The following is a 22,920-nucleotide window of genomic DNA, read 5'->3' as shown; positions in this document are numbered from 1 at the left end:
TCCCCACCCTGCCCATGGGCATTTCAACACCTCCAACTGCAGTGCTGTTTTATAAGGCTCTGCAGGGCTAGTGACAAAATGTTCACTGGCCATAAAAAGAATGAGGCACAAAGTCCACATTCCCACACAGCTAGCAACATTTCACTTGCTGGCTTTGTCAATTTGCATGATGAAAGCAATCCAACATTCATTAAGATGGCGCTCGGACGACCGCTCTGGATGGAGACCACCCGCCATGTAGTCGGCAGCTCAACCCGCCTTATTACGATCCAACAGCTGTGAAGGGAGTTGGAAACATGTCTTTTACAAAAGGGCCACAGCAAAGCCACATTTGGAAAAGGCATGCTTTTAAACTTCGATGCCTGGCACACACTGCATGAATGTTTGGGGGGCACCACATGTGCTTTGCTGGGCCCATAGTGGAGGCCCACAGGAGCCCTGCTATGGGCCTCCAAAGTCCCATTCAATCTGCCTTTACATGGCAGGCGGACATCCATGTAAAGCCAGAGGGAAAAGGGACATCGTAATCCCTACAGCGGTGCCCCTGCTGGCACCACCCCCATTGTAGGGATTATACTCCTATGGCTCCTTGAGCCTATGGAAGACGTTGGTTCGTCCCCTTGCCCCCTGCGCTCCAACCGACCACTTCATTATGCGGCAGTCAGACCGCAGCCTCAGATGTCAGACGGGCTGCCACCAATCTGCCCGACATCATAATCGGACCCTAAATGTAGAGTAGATTATCTACTGGTTGCATGTGTATCAGTTCTAGATATGACAAAAATCACTCCGGGTTCCCATAGTTTGGATGTGAGGAGGCAATAGCAGACAGTGTGTGGAGTAATAAGTGGAAGAGTGAGGTGGAGTAAAGTCTGACAGTCAACTTATATATTTGAGTTCTTTAAAAACTCTACTGCCAAAGAATTTATCAACAAGGACTAATGTGATAGTAAGTCTATTTTGGCTTAATTAATTCGTCACAAGTAAACTGGATTTAAAAAAATCTTATTGGGTTAAGGCACCTGCTGCAGATATCTTGTACCAGGCAAGTTCCAGGATATAACAGCAGGACGATAACTCTGGTAGTTAAAGCACTTGCTGAAGAAATCTTTATGCAGTCTAGGCACAGGTCTGACTCATAATAAAATAACACTAACGTTTGATGTGTCTGCGGCACAAGGCAGTGTGTGATATGCAGGTCACAAAAACTGCCCCCCTGGCTCTTTACAGTTGGAAGACCCCTTCAACCCTCTTTTTTTCTCAAAGAAATGCTCACTTCAATAATAGTTGAACAGCGGAAAGTAAAAGGCTTTACTTGATAAAAGAATATCACACCTCTCTGGGGTAAGGGGCCTTTCTTATTATTGTGACTGTGAGTACAGAGATCATGTGTACGGTGCTAAGCTCCAAATGCGGATACATGAACAGAGGAGAACACCATCCGTGTGTGGCTCCCGTCAACACACAGGCAAGAGTGCTTGATGATTGTGTGTATGATGAGGCCATGCGCTTGAGACTTGGTTTCTGGGTCAGCCTGGTGCCGGAGAAGACTGTGAGTTAGTTGCCAGCTCAACTTCTCATTTGCCTTCTAAAAATGCTCACTATGTTCTGTCCAAGTTCTAGCCATCCATGTGTCACTTCTCATGTTCACCTCTGTTGCATCAAAGAGTATAGTGAGCCATATGACCACACCAGTGCCTATGGCCAACTCTCTGACAAACTTCACTGTCGTGTCCTAGAGCACAGTGAGCCATATGACCAGCTTACTGAATCCTCATGTTCACCTCTGTGGCATCCTAGACTGCAGCGAGCGTATGGCCCTAACACCCATGACCAGCTTACTGAATCCTCATGTTTATCTCTGTCACACTCTAGTCCGCAGTGAGCCATATGATCACACTAGCTCCTCTGGCTCACTCACAGACGAACTCATCGTAAGCAAAAGAAGCTTTCCCTCCAGGGTTGAGATTGCCTTCCTCAAATCTCGTATTCAGGCTGAAAGTTGGAATGAGGCAACGTTTGCTTATTGGGGAACCTTACCATCTCCCTGTAGTTATGATTCCAAACCCTAATCTAGAGAGACAAAGAGTCTAATTCTGTGACCCTGCATAGACAACCTAATAAGGTTCCAAAGGAGTCCTCACCCACGAACACTTCGTGGCACGCGTCATCACTGAACCCTCTCACTCAGGATGATGATACATCTGGGTCTCAGGTTGTAATTGTTTCAAACTAGTGTATGCACTCACTCATGCAAACTTACTTACATAGAAGGACACATTGGTCATAACTGGTAAGGGTAAAAATAGGCCCCAGAGGGTGCGCGTTGGGACCGCCTCTGTAGTCAGCCTGGTAGCTTAGTGGACTAATGCATCCACTGCAGGGGCCTGTGTTCTACCTCATGGTCACAGGTTCAAATCCCGGCAGCTCTACTCAGCCTTTCATCCATCTGAGGAAGATAAAATGAGTACCATTGAGTTGGGCAACAATAGCATCTCTTATTCAGCGCCTTGAGACCCATGGGTGATAAGTGCCGCTTTACAAATACAAGTGTTATGTTATGTAGTCACACTCGCATCAAGAGTCCTGGTCCGCTTTCTGTCCTGAAATGTCTTGCGCCGCCCTGCATCCACAGGCTTCAAGGAGCTGTAAAGAGGTACATCAGGTACACATTAAGCCTGGACGTCTAGATTTCACATCTACGACTCCCTCCATGTGTAAATGCTGACACACTTTCTAAGCACTTGGGGGCAGATTTACAAGCCACTTTTGCGTCACTTTTCCCATGTTAAAAGTGACGCAAAAGTGGCGCAAGGGGCTTGTAAATCTGCCACTTGTTATGTCTGCTCTTCTGTGTTTAAATGATGGTTTCAGTTTCAAGAGCCAGGGTAGTGTGAGTGTGTGAATTATAAGCATGCTTGGAGACCCAGCTCAGGACGGGAGCAGACCACATCTGCAGTACATACATTCGGCAATAAATGGGGTCAGAACAGATTTGATGACGTCAGTCTCCAAGCCCTTCTAAGCTATCATAAAATACATTATAGTACAGTTTACCTTTGATCAATCTTTATTTAGAGCCACGGATTAGAAAACATGCGTTTCTTGTGCTTTTCACTGAAATAAATACTGCTTCCCATAAATTGTCTTTCTTGCCTCTGGATTGCTGTTTCCGAAGCGATGTAGTGTGCTAAATAGGTGTAAACACGATAACTTGGATTTCGTTCCTGGCTAAAATGGAAGCTGGCAAGAGCAGAGAGGTTGTAAACATGTCACATGTCCTCCGACCGCGCCTGTCCAACTCTTCAAGCTGCAGTGCATCCATGCCTGGGCGCCGCGCTGGCCTCTCGTCTAAGCATCTTTACAGATGGAGAGCTACAGATGCCAACTGCGGAGCATCACTGTGTTATACGGAGGCCTCGTAAACCGTCAGGTCAAAGGCCAAACGACCTGTCACTCTGGCAGCCTCCAGCTTTTTAATGACTCAGCAGGCAGCCGAAGCAAGCTCTGTCACCCGATCATGGAGGGTGAGAAAGAGGCAGGCAAGCTCGCCTCGCACTGGTGAGAAATGCTGCACTACTGCTCGGAAAGTTTGTACCAGTCGCCAAGAGACATTTGCACGAAAAAACTCGAGGGAAATCCCGCCAACATGTCCTGGTTTTTCACTCCAGGTACAACGACCCTCTTTCCTAATCCACAGATTGTGAACGAGTGGAGTAACACAAATTGATCTCCCCCTCCACCACCAACCCATCTGCAATGTGGCGAGGGGCCCCTGAGTCTCGCATATCTCAGAAATATTCCTTGTCCTTGGGCTAAATGGGGGATTCTTGAACGATTGAGGGCTTCTGGAAGCATGCTGGGCAGTTGCCCGGGGGCCCAAGGAGCATAGTGGACCATGAAGACCAGAAACGAGCATAGGGGCCCCATGCAGACCAGAAACGAGCATAGCGGACCATGCAGACCAGAAACGAGCAAAGGGGACCCATGCAGACCAGAAACGAGCATAGTGGACCATGCAGACCAGAAACGAGCATAGTGGACCATGCAGACCAGAAACAAGCAAAGGGGACCCATGCAGACCAGAAACGAGCATAGGGGCCCCATGCAGACCAGAAACGAGCATAGTGGACCATGCAGACCAGAAACGAGCAAAGGGGACCCATGCAGACCAGAAACGAGCATAGTCGACCATGCAGACCAGAAACGAGCATAGTGGACCATGCAGACCAGAAACGAGCAAAGGGGACCCATGCAGACCAGAAACGAGCATAGTCGACCATGCAGACCAGAAACGAGCATAGGGGCCCCATGCACACCAGAAACGAGCATAGGGCCCCATGCAGACCAGAAACGAGCATAGTGGACCATGCAGACCAGAAACGAGCATAGGGGCCCCGTGCAGACTAGAAACGAGCACAGGGGCCCCATGCAGACCAGAAACGAGCATAGTGGACCATGCAGACCAGAAACGAGCAAAGGGGACCCATGCAGACCAGAAACGAGCATAGTCCACCATGCAGACTAGAAACGAGCATAGGGGCCCCATGCAGACTAGAAACAAGCATAGTGACCCTGCAGACCAGAAACACGCATAGGGGCCCCATGCAGACCAGAAACAAGCGTAGGGGCCCCATGCAAACCAGAAACGAGCACAGGGGCCCCATGCAGACCAGAAACGAACATAGTGGCCCTGTGCAGACTAGAAATGAGCACAGGGGCCCCATGCAGACTAGAAACAAGCATAGGGGCCCCATAAAGGCTAGAAACGAGTATAGTGTCCCATGCAGACCTGAAACGAGCATAGGGGCCCCATGCAGACCAGAAACGAGCATAGAGGGCCCATGAAGTCCAGAAACGAGCACAGGGGCCCCATGTAGACCAAAAACGAGCATTGGGGCCCCATGCAGACCAGAAATGAACATAGTGGACCATGCAGACCAAAAACGAGCATAGGGGCCCCGTGCAGACTAGAAAAGAGCACAGGGGCCCCATGCAGACTAGAAACGAGCACAGGGGCCCCATGCAGGCTAAAAACGAGCATAGTGTCCCATGCAGACCAGAAACGAGCATAGGGCCCCATGCAGACCAGAAACGAGCATAGGGCCCCATGCAGACCAGAAACGAGCATAGGGAACCCATGCAGACTAGAAACGAGCTTAGAGGCCCATGCAGAGCAGAATTTAACACATATTTCTAGTTGACTTATTGTATTCCTGTAAGTGATTGGTTAGGCAGGCCCCGGTGCACTGCTTTGCCCGAGGGCCTATAATGCTGTTAAGACGACCCTGCCTGGAAGGGTACCGGCCCCCCTGTTTATTGTCTTCCCTCCTCTCCCCCAGTAACTCTTTTTTACCCCTTTTCAATAGTTGTTTCTGAAAACACGAAGCTTCTTTACCATATTTTTAGTTCTCTCTCTTGTGGCCTCCCTTTCGTTCTCACGTCATCTTGAATGTTGTGTTTTTTCTCACAGGACAATGAGATGACAGCATCAGAGCTCCAGACTGTCCTGAACAGAATTGTATCAAAACGTAAGTTTATTGTGAATTATTTACAGAATAGACTGATTGACAGGTTGAGATCTTAGAGAGGTCTTTAAAGACATATTGAGCCACGGGCTGAACCCTTGAGTAGGACTGACTGTACATGTGAGACAGCGCACACTCAGTTATTCAGGGAGCCGGGATGCATGAGTGCCTTACCTCACACATCACTGTGCAGCGGACCGGGGCGTATGGAGACGGGGATCTTGGGGTGTCGTTCTAGAACCGTTGAAGCTGGTAAGAGGTTAAAATCACTGCCGAGCTCTTCAGTGATGATGTACTAGTGAATATCGACTCCAACAATATTGTAGCGTACTAATATTGAGGACGAAATGTCATAAGGTAGGTCCTTATGGTAAAGTATAGATCTACAATTCATAACTTCACCTCTAAAAAAGACAACAACAAAAAATGTACCTTGGAGATATATGCACCACCTTAGGTACAAATGTGTGACTCTGGGCCTCATTTAGATATTGGCGGTTGGGTTACTCTGCCACAACGGTGATAGATATTCCATCCCCCAAAATCTAAATCCAATTATATAGTATGGGATTTATATTTCGGCGGACGGGATATCCGTCACCTTCGTGAAGGAGTATCCCACCCTCCGAGATCTAAATCAGGCACCTGGCAATATTTTATTTTCGATGATCTGTCCTCACTATTCTGTCCCATTAATATTGTTAAATCGATATTAACCCGTTGGCTGCTGCTGTCGGCCAACAGTCGTCGAGTGCACTTCCTTTGTAGTGCTGCGCACGTCCGTTGGCCGACGCTGCCCCACCCGTTTTTCGAACGTTCAGCACTGGAGCTGAACGTTCGACGCAGCCAACCGGTTAAGGAGGCACTCCTTCAGTGATCTATGGATTGTAAGTTTGAATCTCTGCAAGGCAGACTCAGCCTTTAGTCCTTCCAATTTTGGTAAATTGACTACCATTGTATTGGGTAATATCATAATGAGTAAAAAGAAGACCTGGGGGCAGTTCACTCACTCCCTCTGCCCCTTCTCAACCCTAGTGCCTCAGGTCTTTAGTGGTTTGAACAATCAAAACCTGGAAAATTAAGAAATGAATCCAAGGAGATTGTAGATGTAGGTGAAAATGACGTTTAATCCAGAGCATAAAATGTCCCATCCATCAGCAATCAACAGTCAGGTGCAACTGACTCAACACACACCATGAACATTCCATCTCCATGGTGCTAATCAAAGATTAACATGTGTACATGGAAAATGCAGTATGAAAACAAGTATAAATATAAACTATTTAACATAAGCACTATATTACATATGGTTTGAACAATCAAAACCCTTCTATCTCTGCAATGTGGTCCTGTTGGCTTGGTCTGTACTCACCATAATGTGCTGCGAGTGTGTACTGCTTTGCTGTTAAAGGATCCTGTATAAAAAGACACGCCTCACACTGACATCAGTCCACCTTGCCTTCAAAGGGAAATTTGCAACATGTATTTATTTATTTATTTATTTATTTATTTATTTATTTATTTATTTATTTATTTATTTATTTGAGAGGTATACTCAGCTCCTTGTTCAGTGCTGTGGAGGTTCCTCATCAATTCCAGCGGGGTTCATGAATGTGTCCAAACTAAATGGCTCTATCTCTTCTTTAGTGTACAACAAGCACTGGTAAAGAGACAATGCTTGGCAGTTTTAAAGGGACCTGGGTGCAGTGATACATTTAGGTATATTGTTGGGGCGAAAGTGTGACCATAGCTGTCGATTGCTAGTAAATTGATGTGGGGTGATATTGTGGGGCTGTGAGGGGGGAAGTATGTTTGTGATGGTGCAATATTTCATGATTTGGCATTGGCTGATACAAGCCAGTATTTAGATTTGCTCTGTTTTCCACTGTGATGTAATAAAGGTAAGAAGAATTCCAGTTGATGCATCTGTTCATTCTTACTTACATTCCTACACATGCATCTGTTGCCTAGTTATTACCTCCTTGCATTCCCTGTATGCATCCGATGCAGTGGTGTTAGCTTCCTCGATTGCTTCTGATGCATCTGTCACAGTTGTGTCACCTTCTTACATCTCTTGCTAATACCTTGGTTGCAGTCACGTCTCCTTCTTACGTTCATGCTTATGCATCTGTTGCAGCAATCAATCAATCAATCAATCAAAGACATTTATAGAGCGCACTACTTACCCGGAGGGTCTCAAGGCGCTTGGGGGGGGGGGGGGGGGTGCTGCTACTGCTCGAACAGCCAGGTCTTGAGCTTCTTCCTGAAGGAGAGGTGGTCCTGGGTCAGGCGCAGGACGGACGGGAGGGAGTTCCAGGTCTTGGCGGCCAGGTAGGAGAAGGACCTTCCTCCTGTTGTCGCTCTTCGGATGCGGGGGGCGGCGGCGAGGGCGTGGTTGGTCGATCGGAGGTGGCGTTTGGGAGCGTAGAAGTTGAGGCGGTTGTTGAGGTAGCTCGGGCCTTGGTCGTGCAGGGCTTTGTGTGCGTGGGTGAGGAGACGGAAGGTGATTCTCTTGTTGACGGGGAGCCAGTGCAGGTCTCTTAGATGTCCGGAGATGTGGCTGCGTCGGGGGATGTCGAGGATGAGTCTGGTTGAGGCTGAGGCAATGCCGCTATACTGCATTCCTTGCTAATGCGCCTGCTGCAGGGGTGTGAAATTCCCACATTTCTGTCGATACATCTATTGCAGTGGTGCCACTTTCTTAAATTCATTGCTGATTCTTCTTCTCTCATGGTGTCACCTTCTTATATTCCTTAGTGAGGGCTCTGTGGCAGTGATGCCACCTTGGTCCTCTCCTTCTGATTAGTCTGTTGCACTGATGGTCACTTCTTACATTTCTTGCTGATGCAGCCATATCACCTCAGACATTCATGTTAATGCACATCAGTTGTGATATGTTCTTCTCACATTCGTCGCTGTTGCAGCTGTTGCAGTGGCATCACAATCTGAAATTTCTGGCTGACGCAGATATTGCGACAAGTTCAGCTTCTTAGATTACTTGCTGATGCCTCTGTTGCAATGTTGTCACTTCCTACATTCATTCCGATGGATCTCTTGGAGTGGTAGTAACTTCTTACATTCCTTGCTGATGCTGCTGTTGCAGTCGCGTCACCTTCTTCAATTCTTGCTAAAGCATCCATTGTATTGTATTGTATTGTATTGTAATTGCATTTATATAGCGCTTACTACCCCTGACGAGGCGTCGAAGCGCTTTTTTAGCGGGTAGCACGCTACTCCGGGACCCACAGAGGATTATTGTTGAATTAGTATAGTGAAACATGCAAGTACATTTTAAGTGGTGGATAGGTTAGTCAGTTATTTGGATATGGAATGACAGCAGAAGGATAGAGGAGGACAAGGGTTTGTATTTATTTATTGCTCGCTTGTTGACGCATGCTATTCAGGGAGCCTATAGAGGATTAGTGGTGAATTAATATGGTAAAATATGAGGTAATTTCAGTGGTGGATATTAGTCCATTACTTGGAGTGAGAAGGATAGCGGATGGATAAAAGGGGAAGAAAGATTTGCATTCATATAGCATTTGTTACCCCTGATGGGCGTTGAAGCGCTTTTCTGGCGAGTAGCACGCCACTCTGGAACCCATAAAGGATGTGTTGAAAATTAGTATAGTATAAATATGAAGTCATTTGAGTAGTAGATATGTTATTCAGTTATTTGGGCAGTATATTAGTATAGTTGAATATGGAATACGGAATTTGAGAAGTGAAAACTGAAACATGTTAGTCTGTTAATTTTTTATTGAAAATGATAGTGGAGGGATAAAAGAGTGAAGGATTTTTTTTTGAAGTCTTAGCAGTAGGAAGAGGCTTTTGGATGAGTAAAAAGGAGTTTTGGAGGGAAGGAGTCAGAGGGGAGAGTTTAGAAAGGTTTGTTTTAGGGGATTGGTGTAGTAAAAAAGGTGTCCGATGATTCAAGGAGGGTAGAGCAGGAGAGAATCTAGAAAGATGCAAGTACATGGAAGGTACAAGGAGAGTAGAGCAGGAGAGAGTCTAGAAAGATCCAAGTACATGGAAGGTACACAGATGTACAATGGAAGTATGTACATGTAGACCAAAAATGATTTTTATTTATTGATGATTATTATTATTTATTTATTTTCTCTTAACAACATAATTGTTTTACATGTTTTATAAAGTAATACACAAAGATAGGTACATATCTATAGTGAAAACAAATGCTTATATACAGAGGGATATGGTGTACATTTCTATTTCCGTATGGTGCTTATGGGGGGGAAAAGCCAGATCTTGAGTAGTTTTCTGAAGATAAGGTGGTTGTCGGTGGATCTTGTGTTGGGGGGGGTAAAGAGTTCCATAGTTTGGCTGCTTGAACAGAGAAGGATGTGCCACCCATTGTTTTTTTCTTGTATGGTGGGATTTTGAGGCGAGATGCTTCTTTAGAGCGTAGGTTCCTTTGTTGAATGTGTTTGGTGATTTTATTCCTAATGAAGAGTGGTCCTATTCCATGTATTGCTTTGTGGGTAATACAAAGCAGCTTGAACGTGGATCTTCTGGCAACCGGTTACCAATGCAGGGCTTTCAAGGCAGGGGAGATGTGGTCTCGTGGTTTGATATGCAAGAGTAGTCTGGCAGCCGAGTTCTGAATCTGTTGTAGTCTTTTCATGGTCTTTAAAGGTGATCCGTGGTAGAGGCTATTGGCGTAATCGAGTTTGGATAGAACAAGGGAGATGGTAGCTTGGACCTTGTGTGAAAATCCCAAATGAGGGAAAATTCGTTGCAGCGTTTTTATAGTAGCAAAGCTTGATCTTGCTAGTTTATTTACTTGGACATTCATCGACAGCTTGGTCCATTGTCATTCCGAGGTTTCTTACTTCCTTCGATACTTTAGGCAGTGATCCCAGTTCATCAGGCCATGCGGCAAGCGGGTTGTAATTTTTCCAATCGCCACACGTGAGTATTTCAGTTTTTGAAGCATTCAATTTGAAATGGCTCCAAGTCATCCACTGATCCACGGCTCTGAGACAGCTGAAAATTGGTGATTTTCCAATGTCTTTGGGGCATTCCAGTTGAAGGAGTATTTGCGTGTCATCTGCATAGTTGTAGCACGTGAGGTGAAATTTATTGATCAGTACTGGTAAAGGCTTCATGTAGATGTTGAAAACCATGGGCGAGATGATAGAACCTTGAGGGACCCCTGCTTTTGTGGAGTACCGTTTGGACGAGAAAGGTGGGGTGTGGATGACATTAGTTCTGTTTCGAAGGTAGGACGCGATCCAGTCTAGAGCAGTTCCCTCTATGCCGGCTTCATAAAGTCTTTGTGTCAGAATGTCATGGTCAACCGTGTCAAAGGCAGCTGAGAGGTCCAAGAGGAGTAGCGCAGCAACCCCGTTGCGGTCAACTGTATTCTTTAGGTCATCCCAGATGGCAAGGAGGGAAGATTCAGTGCCTCTTCCCGGACGGAATCCTGTTTGGAAATCTGAAAGTATGTCATTCTCTTCAATGAATTGGGACATCTGGGCGAACGCTGCTCTTTCTATCAGTTTGCCCAGGAAAGGTCTATTTGTAATGGGTCTGTAGTTGTCGGGGTTCAGCGGGTCCAAGTTTGTTTTCTTCAGTAAAGGGCGTATGTATGACTTTTTGAGTTCTTCTGGAAATATTCCAGTAGTTAAGGAATCGTTGATGATTCTTCTTACTGGAATGGCAGCAGAGGTTGTTAAAAGAATTGTCTGAAAGTTTGTGGCGGACAGGGATCAGAAGGGCTGCCGGCAGGCCTGCTTGCTTTGACCAGGTCCATACATTTATCGTGTGAGATGTGTTGCTAATGCATCTGTTGCAGTGATGTCACATCAATGCCGGCTTTAATGCTGTGTGACCCTTGCCATCACGCCATACGTGAAGGTCGAGGAGGCACCATTTGAGGAAACATAGGAGCAGCCTGTATAATTTTTTTCTGCACTACATTAGTCAGGAGATAAGAACAACAACATGCTAACTCTGATGAATAATGCATTTGATGGAGAGATCTGTGATTTGTCTGATGAAAGTTTTGACTCATTCTAAAGAAGCAGGAAGGGTTAATGTTCCTGATGAAAAGCACAACGTGTAGGATGCATATCACAGATTTGTATTTTGTTGTAGATAGCTCAGTAGGTTACTGCTTTGTCGCTGGGATCATTCTGTTAAATGCACTTCATAAATTAACCTACTTCTAATATAGCGCAGTGAGATATGAACTGATATAACAGTGCTGCATGAAAACAGCATGGTATAGGTTTAGAACCTTTTTGATTTTTTTCTTAACCTTTTTTCATTCTAAAGTTTCAAAAAAAGTATTCCTTTGGGTAATAATACATTTTTATTAGTATAGACAACCCCAGCTACTATGGCACATTTTATATCCTAAATTTGTGGGGGAGATTTACCAGCACTTTGTGCCGGATTTGCAACACCCAAGTGACACAAACCTGGTGCAATCTGTTGTTTTTGATTTACTTCCAGTCCAAATCCTGAATTGTGTTGCAAAGCAGCCTTAAAGTAACGTGCAATAACCCTATGCTCTACTTTGTGTCAAGGGGACATACAATGGGTGATACATGGACATTCCATGCAAGCAACCATAGCTTTTAAGGCTAATCCCTGGTTGTCTGAATATCAAAACTAAATATATTGTGTGGACAGAACATTGTGTCAAAAATATCGAGAAGGTAAGTGCAAATAGGTAAGCAAAGATTTACTATTCTTAGCGTCACAGCTACATACCATGAAGATATATATATATATTGTCAAGGTACATAAATGTGGAGTTATATATAGTAAAACTTTGCCTACCTGTAGAAACTTACTTTCACAATATCTGTGTCCTCGATACTCTTGACACAATATTTTGTCCATACGATATTTATAACTCAATATTTTGTCCAAACACCTTAATCTCTAGCTGTTATTATAATTGGTAGAAAGCAGTATGCATCAAAGCAGGTGTAACTGTAACGGAAATCTTTCCAATACAAAACCAAAAGATACCCTTCCATTATCACATACACACCTTTGCACCAAGGTCAGGGCCGGCGTTTGAGCTGGTGGTGCCCAGTACGACAATGTTTGTTAACGACCCCCCAATGACCACCTCTGCCATGGATTCCCTCACTACGATCCTTTAACAGTGCCCCTCAAGTCTCCATAACCACTCTCTCGCTCAGATGCATCTAATTAGGTTTATAGCACCACTCATACCCGTGTATGGTGTCACAGCACTTTACATCCAACACACACATTACACAGAGATGACCAATCATATGTGTATAAATCAGTGTATGGGAAATGTTACATAAGACAGTGGACTACAAGGTATAGGAGGCACATGTCATCCATACTGATAGACAGTATAGTTTAAGAGTACTTGGTCTGAAGAAACACAAACTCAGAATTTAAAACAACACCATGGTTGTGGGTTAACTTTTTTGTTTTTTTTGTATTATATGGCACAAACTTTACCCGAATCGGGTATCAGAGCGCTTTAAATAGCACCAGTTGCATTACATGAGGACACATTCATTTTTATTTAATGTTTTTTTTAGAACCGAAACAAACCTTTTTTGCAGCATTAGAATTCTAAAAGACTGCGGGGGGCGGGGGGTGGGGGAACATAACAGTCAAATCTATACCTTGCAGTTTGTGTGCAGCTCTTTGGGAACAGCTATTAGGTCACTCTTCTATATTAGGATTTTAACTTAGACACTGCAAGTAACAAAAAGACCTTTCTGACAAAACCACTGACGTATTTACATTATACGCACTTTGTGATCTGCACAGTGCACATCCTTTGCATCAGGCCTATTAACCCTCTGTAGTTACTTTATGATGAGTCAAAACCTTCACTGACTAGACAAAACTCGATCTCTCTCCAGGAAGAACATTAATCACAGGAGTTATCTTGATATTTTTATTGTTGTATGAAAATTGCTGGAGGCAAGGAACGCTGTATGAGGTGCGTTTAATACTATAATATACTTGCAAACACAGCGCCCCCTGTAGTCAGCACCCGGTGCAGTGGCACCAGTTGCACCACCCTAGAGCCGGCCCTGACCATGGTGCAAGGGTGTTAACATTAGTGCAAGGAAGCCTAAGGTAAGCCAGCATGAGGGGAAAGAGTAACAACACCATGTTTTAGTGGAGATGTTGACGTAGTGCTCTCCTTTTCACAGAACATAGAGCAGCAACGTTGATGACTGCGCCAAGTTGCATGAACTTTTAGTAAATCTGCCCCTTTGGTTCTTCAGATAAAGCACTCTTAACATATAATGCATACCATTATGGGTGCCATGTGATCCTCCTTGTCTTTTGTAGCAGCTTCTATACATTGGTTTATACATTCATTCATTGTCTCTGTATGTGTGTGTGTGACGTACTGCGCTTCGACACCTTACATTAATATGAGTAGTGCTGGAAAAGAAAAATAAATGTCAGAGAGGGGCTAAGGATAGATGGGGCCACTCTTGAAGGTTGGTAGTGAGGACATCAGTGGATAAGGAGGCCACCGGAGCCTGGTGATGGGGCACCCACAAAGATTGTCACCCTGAGCACCACCAACACTAAAGCCATCCGCGTGTCACATTCATCCATTCCTTGCAGATGCAACTGTGCAAAGGTCTCACCTTCCTACATTCCTGCTGCTGCATCTACTGCGTGGTGGTGTCAAATGTTTACATTCCTTGCTGATCCATCTGTTGCAGTGGTGCTTTTTCCTAATTCCTTGCTGATGCAATGTTGAAGTTATGTTCCTTCATAAATTCCTTGCATCTTTTGTAGTGGTCACCATCTTATATTTATTGCTGATGCAACTGTTTCAGTGGTGTCATCTTTCGTAATTCTGATGCACCTGTTGCAGGGATGTCAACTTCTTCTTACATTTCTTGCTGATGCATTTGCCATCAAATCACCTTCTTAGATTGGTGTTTATGCATCTGTTGCCCTAGAGCCATCTTTTACATTCTTTGCTGCTGCATCTGTTGCAGTGGTGTCTCCTTCCTACATGCATGCTGGTGTAGATGTTGCTAGAGTGTTACATTCTGAATTTCCTTGCGGATGCATCTATCTGGTGGAGTCCCATTCTTACAGACCTTGCTGTGGCATCTGTTGCAGTGCCGTCATCTTCTTACATGCGAATGCACCTGGTGTGGTGTGGCCACCTTCCTTCGTTACAGCTGATGCATCTGTTGCTGTGTTGTCACGTTATTAGATACCTAAATTTGTCTGGAGCACATCAAACATGTTATACACAACACGTCTTAGTGTAAACATTATCACATTTATTCAAAAAGCTTTTTTATATGAAACAATCCATGAAATACAAAAATGTGAATACAATCTTAATGTGATAGGATACAGCCAAAGAAATTATGCAATTAGTGTGAAACACTACTGGAGCAACAGTACACAAAGATTATCCTGTAAATATATTCTGTGTTCTAAATATAATGGGTCTTCTCTCTTCTGCGGTGTAAGTTCAGCTTGATATTAAGAGCACAGTATGGTACAGTCACGTATGATGTACGCGAGAGATTCAGCCAACACGTGTTTCGTCCAAATCGACTTCTTCAGGGCTTATAACAAAGTTCTTGACATTAATTAAATAAAAGTTCCAATGGTGCAAAAGCCAAATGTTCCATATTCCAATTTTAACAAAAGCAGCATTTCTAAGAAACAAAATCAAATACTTAGAGAAACAATCCAGGAAAGTAATCAATCACTGCAGAACTAGATGGTACTCCAAATAGTGTCCATAATACTGAGTTTAGCTGTGTTTACGTCCTCTAAGTGTGTTTGATTCCACCAGTGCTTAATTTGTAAAACAATGAAGTGCCAGGGCCCTTCTCAGTAGGCCATTGCAACCTGCACCAAGCAATGCCCCAGCCAGGGCTGCCAATGACAGTACCAACATAACACCTAACCATCACACTCCTACAAGTGTGACAATTCAGACTATTTGAGGCCACACAAAGCTATAATAATGTCGTGTGGGGCTGGTATTAATAATTTTCTAAGCCATTTGACTTGATCAACAAGTGCTCATCTCAGACAGCGCCACCATGTGGTCGACTGTCACTAGAGCTGATGCTGATAATTAAGTACGAGTTGAACAATGGATTCCACACACATATATCCCTGTGCTGATTAATTTGTTGTAGAGGTGTTGCCTTCTTACATTCCTTGATGATGCTTCAGCTATAGTTCTGTAGCCGCACTACTTTCCTGCTGAGGCATCTGTTGGGGTGGTTGGATCTTCTTACATTTCTGCGATGCATTTGTTGTTGTGGTGTTGCATTCTTGCATCCCTTATTGGTGCATATGTTGCAGGATGGTCTCTTTACCCCTTAACCTTGTAAATATTGAACAACTTGTAGTGAAATGGTGACTCAAGGTGTTCAGGAAATGCAAAGGTAACCTGCCGTCTGAAGAGGACGTCTTCCACAGAAACTGTTTGCTTCTAGCCTTATTAATTGTACCTGATCGAATCTGAATTTCTCTTTCTAGGACCAGACATCAAAACAGATGGCTTCACGCTGGCTTGCTGCAGGGAAATGATCAGCCTGTTGGATGTATCCTTCAAATGTTGCTTTATCTTACAATATAGTCCTTTAAACTGATTAATCAATGACCATGGGCTTCTCTAGTTCACCAGATATTTAATAAAAATAATGCAATAAAGTGGGAGTGTCCACAAGGAAGCAAAAGTGTGCTCAATAGACTATTTGCTCCCATCCAGGTGGGGGTGAGCTATCTGCTGGCAGGGTGAAGAAGTCAATGCCCGAACTCAGTGTCACTGTAGTAAATAGTAGGGGCTGTGCCCTCCTATAGTGGGATGTGGAACAATGCAAGTCCCACAGGGCTGGGAAAAGCCAGATGGTAATTGGGAAGATTTGATATGTATTGTATTTACACTTAAATATCACTTCATACCACAGCTAAGCACAAAAGCACAGTTTGGGACATGTAGTGCACTGCACCATAGGATCCTGCATTGTTCGACGATTGTTGTATTGAAGTGTGGCCTGTGTGAAAGCTTCGTGCTGGTGTGCATGAGTGATCAGAGTAGTGCCTTGGTCATGAAGCCTACCTATGGGATATCCAGAAAAGGAGTGAGAGATAGAATGCTCCACCTTACCTACATTTATTATTGTTCTTTTTATAGGGTCTTTAGAGGAACCACCCAGGCGTGTTAGAAGGGCAGCCCAAGTCATGTCCTGGCTGCAGGCAGTTGTGGTTGACGCTCTAGAAAATGCTCCTGCCATGTGCTGCAGGCAGCTAAAGATGGTGTGTTATCAATATTACAGTCCCGGCAGAAGTGATGATGAGTACGCCACATGCCTGCACATGACAGACGCAAGCACAGATCATGTTGTGCATCACTCCTCTGGCAGCAGAGGGCAACTGGAGTGAAAGCTCTGTAGGGTCCATGCAGGAGGGAGAGGAGAGCCACCCATCACCATGCGCTGGATACAGCCAGCCGGCATGAATGCCACATAGGCCCGCTGAAGAGCAGCAACAAGGCATGGACCAGACGTAGGGAGTCATAGTAAATACTCTAAAGAGTCTTTTTTACGAGTCATGAAGTGAACCATCCGGCATACACAGGAGGACTGCAGTAACAGTAAAACCTCTTTAAAGTTTTCCCGGGAGTGATAGACGGGGAATCCGCAGGTGTGCACTGGCTTCAGGCAGTCAGGGTATCAATGTCACAAATGGCTGAGCAGGACCATAAAGAATCAAGACAAGCAAATGTGGGCAGCCAAATGTTGAGGCTAAAGTTTCATGCTCAGCTGAAATGAGGGATGGATAACATACATGGATGGGCGTTAATGTAAATGAATATCGGAAGGATCAGACAGCAGCCGGTTGGGAAGGTGCTGGGTGGAATGCTAGTAGGAATGTACAATCAGATATGTTGTGCCCTTAGGAAGGGAAAATAGAGCCAGAAAAATGGTGCACAGACTCTCATGCCAAAAAGACTGGGCAACCATCATCCCACAACCAAAGTATCCACATTTACATTTCAAGTGTCATGGCTGAGGAGACTTCTGTAAACCAAGAGGGGGTGATGAGAGAGTACCGTGGGCTGCCCTGGAAGGATCAGGCCACGGAAGCCCATCAGCCTTAGAGCTCTGACTTCAATGACTGTTTTAACAGTGTAGGGCATTGTTTTTTGGACGGAGAGCTCCTGACTGGAGCCGGAGCATGGGGGGAGGGGAGGCCTGGACTGAGAGCTCCTGACTGGGTCTAGAGCATTGGGGGTCCCCTGGACTGAGAGCTCATGACTGGGTCTAGAGCGTGGGGCCCCCTGGACTGAGAGCTCCTGACTGGGTCCGGAGCGTGGGGGGGGGGCCTTAAGTTTTGGTACGTCACTGTGGTCACCATGCACATCCTGTGCAATGCTATTGACCACGCATAAATCGCCATGCATATACAGGGGTAGATTCATGGAATAACGAGTCCTGGGACGTGTGGCCATCCCCAATCCTCTAGATGCATCCCTTCTCAGTTTTACTTCTGACCATCAATTCTAAAGCTGAGGTTATTTATAAAACCTGCTGAACAAGATGCGGGGAGGAGAAAATTCTAGCTGTGATTGACTTGCATGCATTGCTTATTATTAATAATAATAATAATAATAATAATAAAGAAGTTTATAGAGCGCCTGGTGACGCCATCTCGGCGTGTCCCCGCACTATGGAGATAAGATACGTACAGTGGTTGTGGTAAGCTCCTCCGCCCAGCAGTGTTTTAAAGATTATACAGGTGGGTTTTTAAGAGTTTTCTGAACTTGACCTCTGATCCTTCCAGTCTGAGGCCAACCGGGAGTCGATTCCAGTTGCTAGCCACTACCAGTCTGAATGAGCGGCCTCCCAGTTTTGCTCTTTTTACGCGGGGAATCCTCAGTAAAGCCCTTCTTGGAGGATCCAGCAAGCAGCACTTACAGAGGAGGTTGGCAGGTAGCCTGGCCTACATGTATGTTCTAATTCAGTCTTTAAATGAATCCTTAGGAGCGTTCACTGCAACATTTAGTAAACACGTCTTTGAGCCTTAACAGAAAACTAAAGGATCGTGGGACAGGAACCCTGGATGTCACAGAATTCAAGGTCCTGTGGCTGAAGATTCAGAAGTACATAGTAAGTACTCTCATGTCAGATTCCGGCATGTCCTGCCTTCTCCATCCTACAACAATCCATAAATCCAGAGGTTCTTCTCTCTTTCTTGGCCGCAAAAAACAAATGCCCACATGCATCATTGAGAATTGCATTCGCAAACGGTGCGAATCGCAATTTTCTCAAATTGGGATGCATCATGCTTTTCGCAATTTTAGGAATCGCAACCATGTTGCGATTTCTAAAATTGCAATTGCATTTAAGAAAATGCAATTTGAGATTTCTTAAATGCAATACATGAACATTGTTAATTTGCGAATTCGCATATAGGAAGGGGTAAATTAGCATGAAGTTGACCTTCATGGTAATTTACGAAAACATTCAAAAATGCACAAAAATGCATTTTTGAAACTTTCATGTTACACACACACATGTCCCTGGGACATGTGTGTGTGAAACTAGCACTTAAAGTTACATTTCAGGATTGCAGAGTGGGGGTCCTTTGGACCCCCCTCTGCACCCTTGTAAATGCATTCAGAAATTGCGATTCGCAAAATGCGAATCGCAATTTGTGAATGCCTTCCCATTCATTCCTATGGGCCTTTTGACCCATAGGAATCGATGGGAAGGGATTCCTTAATTGCGATTCGCAAATTGTGAATCGCAATTAAGGAATTTTTAGAAATCGCAAATAAAAATGCGATTTTTTGATGCATAGCAATTTGCGATTTCTTAATTGCGATTCCTTAATTTTCGCAATTGAGAAATCGCAAATGCTAACTTTGATGCATGTGGCCGAAAGTTACTATTTTCCACTGGTACCTAATTCTTAAAACAAATCATAATTCTGCACCATCGCATGGGCACAGATTTGTCGATTTTTAGAATAGACAAAGGTTTCCAAATGTACTCTTGGAAAATTGTGACAGCTGGTTTCTAGAAGTATGGCTTAAAAAGTGTTGTGAATTTCCAATTACATCTATGCAAATGCAGTCCTTCAGGTGAAATTTTTCATAGCATACAACTGTGTAAATGATTTTTCATTAGTTCATTTGACTTTTTTAATTTAATTTTTTCTCCACAAGGAACATACTTTTCCTTGTGGAGGAACTGATCATCCCCAACAGTTCTGAGGGAATTTCCCTCTGCATTCCCCGATTGGAAACAGATTTACGCCTGCACTTGACAGTAGTAAATCTACGACCATTTCCAAAGTGTGAATGGATGGTGGGGAAGTATGTGGTGACCCACAAATCTGTGAGTTTGTAGTTGCGCACAAACTTTTCAAAGTACTCCTGCCATAGAATGCCCAAATCCCACCTGCAGAAGAGGACTTAACATGTACAATATTTAACCTTACAGGGTTAACATAATACATGAGTAATTCCCTTTTCAAGTTTAAATTCACATTTTATATACTTCAAAAGTGATTTTTTTACTTTAGAACTCAAGCTAAACTACACAAAGAAATGATTTAGTGAATTGGGTCCCGCCCTGAGACTTCCCATAGGTTTTGTGTAAAGATTAAGGGCCCGATGTAGGTAATCTCGATTTACCTACTCTTAAATACTGAATCATACTGATTCGGTATTTAAGAGTAGGTAAATGGAATGTAGGTAATTTCTAGTTTTAAATTACCGAATCGGTAAGATTCGGTAATTACCGAATCGGTAAGATTCGGTAATTACCGAATCGGTATTTACCGATTCGGTAATTGCCATTCATTCCTATGGGCCTGCCCATAGGAAGGAATGTCAATTACCGAATCGGTAAATACCGATTCGATAATTGGGGTAAACATTAAAGGGTGGCAGGGTGTCACATTGACACCCTGTTGCACCCCTCAATCGTGTATGGGTGCACATGTTGCAGACATACATGCCCTAAGGGCATGTATGTCTGCAACATGGCAGCGATTGAAAAGCAAAAAAAATGCTTTTTCAAGGCTTTTCATTATTTACCACCAACTTCTAGTTGGTGGTAAATAACGAATCCTTAAAGCCCTGTAGCACTGATTACAGTGCTACCTACATCGCAAAATACAGATTAAGTAATTTTACTGATTCCGTTACTTTACCGAATCGGTAAAATTACATAACAGCTTGAAAACCAGCCCGAAGACATGTCCACTCCACCCATCTCCGATCCAACACCGCCCTCTAACTACCTTTGCGCCTGGAACCCAATCACCACCGAAGACACCATCCGCCTGATGAACTCCATCCACCCATGTCCCCACCACATTTTCAACAAAGCAGCCTCCATCATCGCACCCCATCTCCGCGATGCCATCAACTGTTCCTTCAACGCCGTTACCTTCCCGGAAATCTGGAAACATGCCGAACTCAGCGCCCTTCTGAAGAAACCCACAGCAGACCTCACCGAACTTAAGAACTACCGCCCCATCTCGCTCCTCCCATTCCCCGCCAAAGTCATTGAGAAAGCCGTCAATAGTCAGCTCGCCGCCTTCCTCGAATCCAACAAATCCCTCTACCCTTCACAATCCGGCTTCCGAGCCAAACACAGCACCGAAACCGCCCTCATCGCAGCAACAGACGACATCCGAACACTACTGGACAACGGAGAAACAGTTGCCCTCATCTTACTTGACCTCTCCGCAGCCTTCGACACAGTCTGTCATTGCACCCTTATACAACGCCTCAGCAACGTCGGAATACAAGGAAAAGCATTGGAATGGATCATATTGTTCCTTGCCGGAAGAACCCAGAGAGTCCGCCTCCCCCCCTTCAAATCAGAGGCCACCGAAGTCATCTGCGGCGTACCACAAGGATCATCACTCAGTCCCACCCTCTTCAACGTATACATGAGTCCCCTCGCTTCCATCGCGCGCCAACATAACCTTAACATCATCTCCTACGCAGACGACACCCAGCTGATCCTCTCCCTCACCAAAGATCCGAACACCGCAAAAACCAACCTACACGAAGGAATGAAAGAAGTAGCCGAGTAGATGAAGAACAGCCGTTTAAAACTGAACTCGAACAAAACGGAAGTCCTCATCTTAGGCTCATCCCCCTCGGCCTGGGATGACTCTTGGTGGCCACCAGCCCTGGGAACCGCACCCACAGCAACGGATCACGCACGTAACCTGGGCTTCATCCTGGACTCCTCCCTCTCGATGACCAGACAAGTCAACGCCGTTTCTTCATCCTGCTTCAACATCCTACGCATGCTCAAAAAAGTATTCCGTTGGATCCCCACCGAAACAAGAAAGACGGTCACCCACGCACTGGTCACCAGTCGACTGGATTACGGAAACACCCTTTACGCCGGAACTACAGCCAAACTACAGAAAAAAATTCAACGCTTCCAAAACGCATCAGCCAGACTCATATTGAACATCCCTTGTCAAGCTCACATTTCCGGTCACTTGAAAGATCTCCACTGGCTCCCCGTCAACAAGAGAATAATGTTCCGCCTCCTCACCCACGCACACAAAGCCCTCTATGACCTAGGACCCGAAGGCCTCAACACAAGATTGTCCTTCTACACCCCCACCCGCCAACTACGATCATCCAATCAAGCCCTTGCCGCAATTCCGCGCATCCACAGATCCACCATGGGGGGAAGATCCTTCTCCTACTTAGCGGCCAAGACCTGGAATTCTCTCCCCACCCACCTCCGCCTTACTAGAACCACCTCTCCTTCAGGAAGCAACTAAAAACTTGGATTTTCGATAAGTAAATGCACCCGCCTCCCCAAGCGCCTTGAGACCCTATGGGTGAGTAGTGCGCTATATAACTTTCTGAACTTGAACTTGAACTTGATTCGATAAAATTACCGAATCTGTATTTTAGGTCGCCCTACATCTCATTTTCTAAATACCGGTCGGTAACGGACGAAATTACCGAATTTCGGCCGTTACCGACCGGTATTTGCCTACCTACATCTGGCCCTAGTGACCTAAACCTCTAGCAATTTTGATGGTAACAGTGTTTCTCCTTTTTTAAATGTATACATTTGTATTGTGCAACCACAAGCCAAATATAGCAAGACTTCAAAGGCGCCCATCATATTTACTTAGGGGAGTATTCTCAAATCTATCTCTGGAAGTCATACATCTGTACTTCGTGGACTTTTCCTTACTTTTTGACGTAAAAAAAATCTCCAGGAGTGCTCGTGGAAGCCTTAGCTCGCCTCAAGTACTCTTGTTGCGCTACATTTACTTCTGCAGGTCGCCCGCAGCAGTAAGTATCGCAGAAATTCACATTAGCACATGAAACTTATGTCTCGTCCCTTCTATGGCA

The 22,920-nt window shown here is 44.8% G+C and overlaps 1 protein-coding gene across 2 annotated transcripts in view; it reads left to right on the top strand.

Moving 5' to 3' along the window:
* CAPN8 (calpain 8) overlaps positions 1–22,920 on the top strand; it is a 204,115-nt gene that overhangs the window by 162,882 nt on the left and 18,313 nt on the right. For both annotated transcript variants that reach the window (XM_086927961.1, XM_086927960.1), the window contains 3 exons: positions 5,474–5,531; positions 16,044–16,108; positions 18,608–18,676. In XM_086927961.1, the coding sequence (XP_086784087.1) occupies positions 5,474–5,531; positions 16,044–16,108; positions 18,608–18,676 (192 nt within the window). The remainder of the gene's footprint in view (positions 1–5,473; positions 5,532–16,043; positions 16,109–18,607; positions 18,677–22,920) is intronic.

Source organism: Lissotriton vulgaris, chromosome 6 (assembly GCF_964263255.1).
Source record: "Lissotriton vulgaris chromosome 6, aLisVul1.2, whole genome shotgun sequence".
Classification (NCBI taxonomy): Eukaryota; Metazoa; Chordata; class Amphibia; order Caudata; family Salamandridae; genus Lissotriton; species Lissotriton vulgaris.
The sequence above is the reverse complement of the archived record's forward strand: the minus strand, read 5'-3'. Positions and strand labels throughout refer to the sequence as shown.